The 12,120-nt window shown below is 47.3% G+C and overlaps 1 protein-coding gene across 8 annotated transcripts in view; it reads left to right on the forward strand.

Moving 5' to 3' along the window:
• The window catches only part of FYN (FYN proto-oncogene, Src family tyrosine kinase), a gene marked incomplete at its 3' end in the record, with an annotated part of 210,397 nt that overhangs the window by 145,996 nt on the left and 52,281 nt on the right, over positions 1–12,120 (forward strand). For all 8 annotated transcript variants that reach the window (XM_080806912.1, XM_080806911.1, XM_080806916.1 and 5 more), the window contains 2 exons: positions 7,305–7,562; positions 10,990–11,086. In XM_080806912.1, the coding sequence (XP_080663038.1) occupies positions 7,316–7,562; positions 10,990–11,086 (344 nt within the window). In that variant the 5' untranslated portion in view covers positions 7,305–7,315. The remainder of the gene's footprint in view (positions 1–7,304; positions 7,563–10,989; positions 11,087–12,120) is intronic.

The raw sequence follows: 12,120 nt of genomic DNA on the forward strand, positions 1-12,120 counted from the left end.
CATTTTATTGTTGGGGGTGGGGTGCTCTCCTTCATGGGACTCCACCAAGAGTAGAAATCTGTTATTTTGTGCTTGAAGGCATTGTTTGTGCTCTGTTTATATGGTAAATATGTTCCAGAAAGTTTTGCCTATAAAGCAAATCCTGTTTTAAATGCAGTCGGCAAGCTCACTATACCAAGGAAACCAGTGCTCACTCCTTTGTGATGTACATCAACACTCACCACATCTAGGAAATAGCAGGAAACTAGGGGGAACGTCAGTGCCGTTAGCCCAAATGTTCATTAAGACCCTACACCACATGGAGGAAGCCAGTGACTCAGCACGGCTGGCATGGTCCCAGCACCCTCACAGAGCCCACGGTCTGGGTGTGGGCAGGGTGTGAATGTGGGGGTGGGGGGTGAGGCCCAGTCCCTGATGTCAGGGCCCCCATTAGTCATACACATGAAGCTGGGCTCTAGGGAACTAGAGGGCCATCCCCACAGGCCCCTCCGACCACATACCCACAGGCTTACATGGACTGGCCAAGAGTCCATGGGGCAGGAAGCAACTCTGGTCCACAGGCTCCATGTGCCAGCCACGGAATCAGTCTGGCTGGCTTCACATCCTGTCTCCATCCCACACAGAGCTGGGGACAAAGTCTCAAACCTCTCTCCTCCTCTGTTGTCAAATGAGGGGAAAGCATGATACTTCTGTCTAAGGACTGTCATGAGGGTCGAGTGACATAGGATGTTCCAGTACGTAGCATAGTGCCCGGTGTACAGCAAGCCCTCATTTAATATTGGTCGTCACTACCAAGATTGGAGCCTTCCCCTTAGTGGTGCCCATTCCACCAAAGCAGTAGTCACTTTCTCTTGCTGTGTAGCAAATGACTACAAATATAGCAGCTTAAACAGCCCCCGTTGATTAGCTCGCAGTTCTGAGCATCTGGGCATGGCGTGGCTGGGCTCTGGGCTCCCAAGACTGAGATGGCCAACAGCATTCTCCTCCGAAACCTTGACCGGGAAAGAATCCATTTCCAGGTTCTTGGCCCACTTCAGGTCCTTATGGTTGTAGGACTGAGGTCCCTATTTCTTTGCTTTCTGCCAGCAGGGGGCTGTGCTCGGTCCCTAAAGGCCACCCACGTTTCTGGCCACATAGCTCCCTCTATCTGCCAGGCCAGCAGGACAGAACATCCCTGGGATGCCTCTTATACTTTGTATCTACTTCAGAGAGAGCCCAGTCGCTGTCAAGGGCTCACTTCATGAGGTCACTTCCACCTGGGATAATTTCTCTTTGTTGAAGTCAGCCATGCCAAATGAAATAGCCTAATCGAGGGAGTGATTATCCCGTCAGTCCTAGGGATGATACGGGGTTTGTTACAGCAAGGGCAGAAATCTGGGGCTTACCTTGGAGTTCTGCCTGCCACACCACCTTTTCAGCAAGGCACAGATTTTCACTCCTTCCTTCCATTTGGCATCAAAGAAGCAGAGTCCTGTGTATTCTTCTTTTATAGCCAGTCCGGGACTACTGGCTGGGCCCCACACCAATACTGTATGTGGTTCAGGCCTCGAGTATTGACGTGCCCAACATCCCATCCCAGCTGTGACCTTTTTCCGGCCTTGGGATCTTGGGGACTGTCTGCACTTCCAAGACGGTCCAGTGTGGTCCTGCTTTCTCTCCGGCCACCCCGGCCAGCAGTGGTCCTTCTGTCCAGGGTGTCCCCAGAAGATAGCACCACCCCTACTTTCTTGTGGGGTGTCAGGACCCAATGTCTTCCAAAGAGGAAAGTCCCATCATAAAGGATTGAAAGTGCTGGGAAATTTGGGTGACAGGGTCCATGTCCCAACAGCCCTTGCTTCCACTGTGGCACTCACATGTCTCAGAACATTCTGCTAACAGCACTTACATGGTGTAAACGAAAGTAAGCCTTCCCTAGACTTTCAGAGGATTTGTTTACTCGATGGAGAATGTAGCTAGATAACTCTGGTGGATTCTTTTTTTTTTTTTTTGAGATTTTATTTATTTATTTATTTGACACAGAGAGAAAGATCACAAGTAGGCAGAGAGGCAGGCGGGGTGGGGGGGGGGAAGCAGGCTCCCTGCTGAGCAGAGAGCCCGATGCGGGACTCGATCCCAGGACCCTGAGATCATGACCTGAGCCGAAGGCAGAGGCTTTAACCCACTGAGCCACCCAGGCACCCCTCTCTGGTGGATACTTATGGCTGTTTCCAATCTGACAAGGATCAAGAACCCCCTGCCATGGCTTTTCCGCCCAGAAGTCAAGTCATTTCTGATGTGTTGCTGCCACATCTCTCCCTCTTGCCTCATGTTACTACAGTTGACCAGAAAAGGGTGGTGGCTCATTAAACTACCAGTACTTTCCACGTTTGCAGACGTGTATGAGACCGTGCCGTCGATCTACAATTCAGTTTTAAATTCTTTCTCAGCTGTCTCCATTTCAGTTGCCTATGTTTGGTTTCTAGTTTCCCTTTCTTGTACCTTTGCTTTTATTGTGATTTTCACCCAAGTAAATGGGAGACCAGCTAAAGGGGTGGTGAATGGTACTAGCGGGAAACATGCCGCATCCCAGTGCCCGCCAGTGTGGCCCGACCTGTCACTCTTCCAAGTCTGTGCTGCCAGGAGCCAGGATGGCAACTTATGCCTCGGGGCCCTCACTTCCCCACACCCACCTGGGCTGGTTTCTGAGACAGAAGTGCTCACACTGCTGAAATTAAAATTATTTGTTGTCATTTCACCTTCCCTCCTCCTGCCATCCCTCCTTTCTACCTGCAAGTGTATGTGTCTCAGGAGAAGGTAATTTGCTTTTGCAGAAAACTGCCGGGGGCCTTTCCCCCTTTTTGGTACCTAGCTCTCTGAACTCTCCTCGGGAGTCCTGCTATTATAACCTGAGCGGACGGGTGTTGCTTTGCTGAGTGGCGTACAAGGAGATGTGAGCCTATCTGTTGTATCTGTGTTTAATGTGCACCTAGCAGCTGGACTGTGGTCTGCGGCGTTGGTGGAAGGAAGGTGTGTTCAGCCGGACTCATTCTGGATCAAAGCAGCCTGTGCCCAGAGTCGGGGATAGAGTCCATCTCTCATGTCAGCTTCCATCCACCACGCGAGGGCATATGCGAAGGAGGACTCTGAGGCCATGTGGGGCACAGCACGAGACAGTGCCGCGATCAGTTGATGACATCTGCCGTGCTCACAGGAACGGGGTGTGGCGGTCCTCGGATTCTCTCTTGGACAGCTCTCTCCTGAGCTGCTTAATGCTGCTGGCACATACAAGATCACAGGCCTAAGGAAATTTTATGTAAATCCGGTTTTCCTTGCGTAATAGAGAGCCCTTCGGGTTTGCCAAAGGACTGAAGAACGGTGGGGGGAGGGGGGGCCTTCGGGGCTATAACACAGACGCCTTGACCACAGTCACAGGATCTTACTGGTCAAAGTGCTTGTCCATCAGTTTCCCTAGGCACAGCCCCCTGGAGAGAAGCATGGCCATGAGTTCATGGCGCAGGATTTGCTCGTCAGAGTAACGCCAAGGTCTCACTTTCGGAATGGCATTATTCCGTGTTTCCCAGTGCCTCACAGATCTCGGCAGGTATATCAGTATGTCTCATGTTCATAAGGGACCTAGAGCATTGGCCATAAGCGCCACACCACAGAACTGTGCATAAAAAAGGATGTTTTTATTTTAACTCGAGTGCTTAGAAGTTTGTCTCATGGCAGGGAGCCTGAAGTCACATTGGGTACAGCTCACAGAGCAGCTTCTGACTCTTCCGTCAGGAAATGGTTAGTCTGACCGCCCCAAGGGGGAGGAAGAAGACCACAAGTTCTTACACAAATATTTTCGTTGTGATTAACTTTTAATGTCTTGAGCCTGCATTGACTGATTTATTTCAGTTTCTTTGTCAACGAAGGGAAGAGAGTAAGCCAAGGCCTGTCCAGAAACATTTCGTACTCAAAACTGCAAATGTGTGTAGTGGTAACAGAGCTGTCCCTTCCACAAAAGGGAATTGTCTTCTCCAAAATGATTTTGACTGAGTTTTGGGTTTTTGCAGTGTAATCCTTTAACAAGTATTTATTGAGCTCCTACAGCATGTGGCACTGTTCTAGACCCTCAGGATGCAATGCTAAAACCAAGCCAGAAAATAATCCCTGCCCTCAAGGAGCTTACTGTCTGTTTCCTTTCATTATTTCATAGCTGTACAGATGGTGTTAGTTGTTTATTCCAGTGATAATACTTTTTCTTGGTGGATTGTAAAAGACGAGTTTTTTTTCCTTAGTTTGGTTAGATATGAGGTCCTGCTTCCAGTGGGGTTCTGATGTGTCATTTTTGTTCTGTTTTGTTGAACTTGAAAGAGTAGTTCATAATGAGAGTTCTCATTGGCTTAGATTCTTTTCTCTATCACAAGGAACACGCTTCTAGGGGAGAATCAGCATTTTATACCGATTTTTAAAACTGTGTCCTTCTACCTAGCCTGCCTGTTCTCCTAAGAAAAGCATTGTGAATTGGATATTGGTCACACATATAAGGGAAATAGCTGTTAGATACCGTTTTGAAGATATGGATGTAGATCTCTTTCTCCTCCATTAATCAGAATTTCTCAACCTTGATGCTCTTAACATTTGGGGCCGGTTAATTCTTTGCTGTTGGAGGTTGTCCTGCATTGTACAATGTTTAGCAGTATCCTTGGCCTCTACTGACTAGGTACCAGTAGTGCCTCTTTTCCCTGAGTTGTGGCAACCAAAAGTGTCTCCAGACATTGCCTGTTATGTCCCTTGGTGGGTGTGAGGAGTAAAAGTCAGCCCCAGCTGAAAACCGCTGGTGTCGATAATGTGATACTGTGATTCAGTTCTCACAGCTTCCGATGACAGTAGATCAGTGAAATCCCTGAAAAAAAGCACCTGGGACAAGAACTGTCTTCTGTCGGGCCTTTGTGGGAGTTCAAAGCAACTTTATGCCATAAAGGAGTTAATATAAAGTAAGCAAGATATTTCTCAATTCTGTGAAGCAACACCCACAACAAATGATGAAATTCCTTCAATAAATCATGCTTTGGACATAGTTTGCATTTCCTATTGGAAATTGGTTAAAATGGCATTCATCTACCATAAGTTAGAGAGCATGTTGGACCCAGTATATTGTAAGTTAATCTTGAATGATTTACGCGTAAATGTGTTCCAGATTGGGTGATCTCAGCTCAGGCAGTGGGCGGCTCGTTTCCAGACATTTCCATTCTCAGGAACTGACATTGAATTCCATAAGTATTTATTGAAATGTGTAATGTAAGAGGACATTAGAGCAGTCTGATGCTGCTTTCATGTCCCTTTTCCCCAGAAAGGGCGTGCTCAGAACAGTGCCCCCCAAGAGTCTCTGTATCTGATATGACATTCCCCACTTTGGATTACAAGATACTAAGAGCAACTAGTTCTTTCATTCTTCTTCACGACTGCCTGTCCCTTCCATTCCCGTACCAGCTTTGCCCTCCCCAGTGAACACATGTAATTACACATGATGTCATGCGTTTCTTATTTGATCCCTTGGTTCCATACGGGCCACTCTTCAGAGTTTTGGAAGGGACATCCATTGCATGTTCTACCTACCCCCATCGACCTGATGGGTATTACAGTCCAAAGTACGATCATTTAACCAATTAACCTTGTATTTCTGAATCCTCTTTCTTTCTCACATATACCAATAGATTAAAAAAATGCACATTCAACTGCTGATGTAAGTTGCTGAGAGAAGGGTTGGTCTTGGCTGTGGAGAGAAAGGGTGACAGAGAAACATACTGGGCTAGAGAATTCTCCTTCACTCATCTGATTGCCTGTATTGAGCACCTACTGTGTGCCACGCACTGGCATTATAGCTATGACAAAAGTGGACAGGGCCCTGCTTTCCTGGAACCCACAGTCCACTGGGCCATGAGATAAGTGGGCAAACCATGTTTTAATATGGCAGAATAGGTGCCATGATGGGAGAAATCAAGATGCCAGGGGAGCACTTAGAAAGAGCATCACCCCAGCCTTAGAAGGTGGGTACGGGGATCAGAGAAGGCTTTGCAGAGGAAGCAGTGTCTTACCTGCAACATGAAGGGTATGTTGCACTTCAGGAAAGAATGTTCCAGGCCACATTCCAAGGCCTAAAGGAAAGCAGAAAAAATTGAACCTTTAAGTAACTGAGAAGTTCGGCATGTCTGGATAGTAGAGTGTGAGACGGGGAGAGTGAGAAGTAAAACGGAAGCAAATAAGATTGCTTCCCAGGATTCTGACTTGAGCAAGTCAGTCATTGATGGTGGCATTTCTACAATAAACACAGAAGTAGGTTGGAGGAGGGTGGGGTGACAATGACCTGAGTTTTCAATCCACCACTAACTCTGGAACTTGAGATTGATTTTTTTTTTTAATATTTCTGAAAGATGTCAAAAGCTAATGGAAATTTGGAAAGTTAATTAGCAGCTGAAAATGATTTTGTTACTGTAGGCTATCATGACATCCTGCAAATATACCCAGACCTCTTAGTTTCTAGCAATTTTATTCTATTTTTTAATTTTTTTAGAGGTGGGGAGAGGCAGAGGGAGAGGGAGAGAGAGAATCTTAAGGAAGCTCCACCCCTAGCCGAGAATCCAATGTAGGGCTTGATCTCACGACCTGGATCATGACCTAAGCCAAAATCAAGAGTCAGACATTTAACCGACTGAGCCACCCAGGCGCCCCTAATTGTATTTTTCATCCAGCAACGATTTCTTAATTTTGATACTTATCATCATCTGACTGCTTAAAATTCACCAGGTGTGTGCCTGCATAATGGGCACCCATGAGAAAAGAATTATGATGAGCTGTTCAGGGGCTGTCTTCTGGCTTTTCCAGCACTCCTCCACCCTCTTGCTTGGATTTTTTTTTTTTTTTTTTTTGCCATAATGGAGGTTTTATTCTAATATTGCATGGACTCACTTTCTAGAGCATACATTATTCTTTTGATAACTAAAGAAAAGCATAGTACATGGTCTTGGGCTATCTTTAAGCAGGTGCGTAATGTTCGAGGACTTTAAGGGGTGCAAGCCTCATTTGAGGACATCGCTGCCTGGTGACCATACTCTGTGTGGCTCCTGTCACCCTGAGCACAGGGGGAACGAATGTGATTGTCAAGTTAAGGGCCATGAGATCGCTTCTAACCATCAGCCCTAGCCACTGTCTTTCCTCCTGTCCCTTTTAGGCCTGAAATAGCCAAGGGCGGGCCTTATAAATGATCCCTCTTCCATCCAGCAGCCCAGCAGCTACCAAGCATCCAAGTTCACGTGGCTCCCTTTTGTTTTTGGCAGGAATTTAGATAATGGGCTGTGTGCAATGTAAGGATAAAGAAGCAACAAAACTGACGGAGGAGAGGGACGGCAGCCTGACCCAGAGCTCCGGGTACCGCTATGGCACAGACCCCACCCCGCAGCACTACCCCAGCTTCGGCGTGACCTCCATCCCAAACTACAACAACTTCCACGCAGCCGCAGGCCAAGGACTCACCGTCTTCGGGGGTGTGAACTCTTCGTCTCATACCGGGACCTTGCGTACCAGGGGAGGAACGGGTAAGAGTGAAGCTGTTCTGCATTCTTTTGTCAACTGAACATTCCTGTTCCAGGCCGCTCCCTTTGACTACGGATTTAACATTAAGTTTTTCATCAGTCTCCATCTCTCCACTGCCAGATGAAGGGCTCTTAAAACAAAAACAAAAACCAAAACAAACAGGACTTGGTGGACTAATGAAATGCTGGCTTCAGTGGGTCGAGGTGCCCCCAGGTTGCCGCTCTGGGAGGATTCTGCATGGGTTAGTAGACACACAGCTGGCTCTAAGGTACTCTAGGCCAATCGGTGGTCCCAGCCATGGCTGGCTGACTCAGAGTAACTAGTAGCTTTCTCAGAACACAGAGTCCCATCCCAGACCTGTTGAATCAGAAGCTCCGGGACTGGATCTGAGACTGTTATGTTTTGAGTCCTCTAGATATCGGCGCACTTTCCTCCCCTCCCCCAGCTAAGAGCCACTTTGCACTTCTCCCTCATCTTCCTAATCGCCAGCCTGCCTGTCACCTCCCAGCCAGTGGGGACATTTGGCAGCATTTATTTTTAGCCATTCATCCTCATTAATGATCTTTCTGATCTTCCCATCATCTTCCATGTGACGGAGTTTATAAACCCTCAAGTGTATCGTGATCTCTTTTATCTTAAAATCAAATCTTATGTATCCTTAAGGAATCCTTCTCTCTTTTTTTTTTTTAAGTTTCCTTCCCTTTCCCACCATGATGCTCTGTTTCACGGCCATATACATTTGCTGACTTAGCTAATACTTTGTAAAATATCTGGCATACATTCTCAGACATATGTTTCGCAGAATATTTGTAAGTTATCTCATGCATCCTTAGCTTTCCAAATCATCTCCCAGCATGGGAATCGTGGTAACTAGATATTTGACATTATTGGTTCCAAAACTGTTTTGTTTATTAGAAAAGTTTAAAGAAATATACGTCAACCATTATGCTCTTGGCTCATCTGGGAGCAGAAGTCTTTTATGAGGACCCACTGTTCCTTTTTACCTGGGGGGTTGGCACTACTGAGACGTTAGCAGGGTTTTTGTTTTTTTTTGTTTTTCCCCTCTGCATGCCACAGGGCCGTGTAGTTCTATCCAGGGGACCTGACCCAGAGCTTTAGGCACCATATTGTTGTGTTGTAGTGGATCCAGCTTTCTCTTTAAAGTAGGCCCCGCGTGAGCTAATGAGTGTTAGCACACTCACTAATCTTTCCTACCTTCCTGGAAGGCTCCTGGAATGGAGGGAGGAAAGAAAGAAGCATTCTACGGAAGTCTGTCTCTGAGGATGCGGGAGGGGGAAAAAGAGCCCGAAATGCACCAGCACACACTTCCTGTGCTGCTGAGTTCTCTGCCACCCGCCCGAGCTCTGCGGCTGCGGACACTGACCTCGCTCACTCATTCATGAATGCTGGGTCTGAGTCCCTGTGTCTGCAGGTGTCATTCATAAAGTCACTAGGAAGGGATACTTGCCTTGAACATGGGAGTCTACACTGTAGTCAGGGACAACCTTAGTATAAGAGGCCACCTGGTCCCTTTTAAAATGTGGAAGTTAAAACATAGTACTCCCAAACGTTGGCAGATTTCTCTGCCTTGTATTATTTGGCTTTGTTATATGTGCGTGTCTGTCTCTCCATCACTGTGCTTAGTGCTTTAAGGCCGAGAACAGCGTCTGTGCGCCCCTGTGACCTCCTTTGACTCTCCCCTCCATCCTTAAAAGATCAAAACCCCAGTGAGAACTTACTGGCTGAGCAGGGAGAGAGTGGGAGACTGGAAGCGGCTGACCTCGTGTGCCTTGTCTTCCACACGATGGAGCTTGGGTTTGTTTTCGAATTAGGTAACAAAAGGAATCTGTTAATAGAGTGTTCAGTGAGAACAAGCATGACTTTACAGGCTTCCACGTCTTTGTTTTAAGCCAGTTTCTAACCTTTCAAAGAAATTGAAAGTTGCCAAGTGAGCCCTGCTGCTTTGCACGGTCAGCCCTTCGGAATGCCAGTTCTCCCCCAGGAAGTCCCGCTTGGGGTGGGGTAGAAAAACAAGCCCTGCCTCCTTCTCTGGTCTTCAAATAGTCCCACAGGCACATCTGCTCCCTTGGAAGTACTGATATAGCAAAATGGCGGCTTGGTAAAGCGTGGAATCCGTGCTGTGCGTTCTTTAGGCCACTAAAGGCACTTTGAAGGGTGCGGAGATCAAAATGAGGAGCCAGAGAGCGGAGAAATGGGATGTATTAGTTAACGATGGCTGCATAACAACTTACTACAAACTTAGCAGCTTTAAGACAAAGCATATTTAGGACCTCGCAGTTTCTGGGGGTCAGATATCCAGGAATGGCTTCTCTGGGTGCCCCATTTCAGAACCTCTCACTGGCTGCAGTCAGGGGGTGTTGGCCGGGCTACAGTCACCTCACAGCCCAGCTGAGAAGGATCTGCTGCCAAGCTCGTGCGGTGCTGGCAGGACTCAGTTCCTCGTTGGCTGTTGGCCAGAGGCCACCCTCAGTTCTTTGTCATGTGTGTCTTTCCAACATGGCGGCTTGCTTCATCAAAGCGTTCGGGCCAAAGTGGCAACACAGAGAGTCGGCTGGGAAGACAGAAGTTGCCATCTTCTGAAGCCTCGTTCCTTATGGGACATCCCATCACCTTTGCCACGTCCTCTTAGTTAGAAGCAAGTCACTGGGTTCACCCACACTCACGGGAGGGGGATTACACGCGAGCGGGAACACCAGGAGGTGGGAATCATGGAGGACTATCTTGGAATTCTACCCACTATATGAAGGAGGTCCTAAGCCAAATGGGCTGCTGGAGATTTCCTGTTGTTGATAGCAGACTTGTGCAGAGCAAGAAGGGCCTCTGTGGGGAGTCCACCAGCTGAGAAGACGTAGGGTGGGTGTGAAGAGGAATAAGGACTACAGATCGCTGCAAGGGTAGGCAGACTTGTGGCAGGAGAGAGGGAGTCCCCAGAGCAATTGCAGATGCCGAGAGCAAGACATCAGTTGCGGTGAGCATTTGTGAGAGGGTCTTCTCAGTCCCAGGCCGCAGAAGGAGTCTCCCATTACAGTCTCCGTTACTGTGAGGTCACGGGAGAGAGGGATCTGTTTTACCCTCACCCTAACGTGGGCTCCTGAAAGGAAGGGAATCTGTGTCTTTAACTGCTGCAGGCCTCCACAGATCTAACCTCTAACACTGCTCTTGATTGTGGACATGATATTAATATCTGTCTCTTCCCGAGGACTCGTTCAGAGATCGCAGAGTGCTTCCCCTGCAAAGGGCGAGGCATGACTTCAGCCCCGCCACCCCGGTTTCATGTTAATTACATCACCGCACCATGTTATCACTGCTGATTAGATGAAGATTTTGAGAATGAGATTTCAGTGAACGATGTCATTTCTTGGAATTAATTTTCCCTTGTGTAATAATCTCTCCCCTTTTGGTTCTCAGGAGTGACCCTGTTTGTAGCCCTTTATGATTATGAAGCACGGACGGAAGATGACCTGAGTTTTCACAAAGGAGAGAAATTCCAAATACTGAACAGCTCGTAAGTTCCGAGAGGGACAGGGAAGTGTGCATGTCTTTCAGATTGAGAAAGGATACTTGTGTTCCCAGTCTGTGCCTTTTTAGTTTCTGAAATGCTAAAAGAACACTTGCTGAATTCATTAATGGGTAACAACTGAATTGAGACATCAAGAGTTGACGAACCAGTGCAGTATTTTTACGGGGCTGGTGTCCAAGGAGCTTTTTGGAAGACACCACAGTCACAGAGTTGAGGCTTTTGGTTTACAGGTTGGAAAAGTTCTGGTTTTGCCCCTTATAGATCTGTGTTTTCAGATGATCGGCACAAAGCTTGGCTATCCACACCACCCTCTCTCTGCCTTGACATGGGTTGTTTGGGGTTTTTTTGTATTTTGCAAGTTGCACTAGCTGAGCCCTCACTCACAGCCGGCAACAAGTTCCTTCTGTTTTCAAAACTGCTAAATACTCTGATTGGTGAGGCTCTGGAGGCGTTGCCCCATAGTGAAAATTCGCAAGTGACTGAAATCTTTGTGAGAGGGAAGGAGACGTGACTTCGCCCACTTGCGAATGACTACAATGTGTGTGTTTTAAGTGTGACCCGTAGGAACAACAGTTAAACAGGCAATGGGGACATTCTAGGGGCAAGAATCACTCACTGTAATTCTACACTTAAGACCTATAGAAGAGTAAACATGGTATATATGGTAGTATATATAGGGAAACGTATCTCCCTGTAGGTTTTAAATATTGCCTCTATTAGGTTAAGGCAGTATGCCTGTCCGGGAACTTCTGGCCTCAAAGAAAATGGTGGTGGGAGCTCCCGACTGGTGCAGTCTGTAGACCATGTAACTCTTGATCTTGAAGCTGTGAATTCGAGTCCCACATTGAGTGTAGAGTTTACTTTAAAAAAAAAAAAAAAGAGAGAGAGAAGCTAGCTCAATCAGTTAGGCATCTAACTCTTGATTTGGTCTCAGGTCATGATCTTGGGGTCGTAAGATGGAGCCCCATGTCGGGCTCTGTGCTGGGCATGGAACTTGCTTAAGATTCTCTCTCTCTTTT

Source organism: Martes martes (genome assembly GCF_963455335.1).
Source record: "Martes martes genome assembly, chromosome: 6".
NCBI classification, from domain to species: domain Eukaryota; kingdom Metazoa; phylum Chordata; class Mammalia; order Carnivora; family Mustelidae; genus Martes; species Martes martes.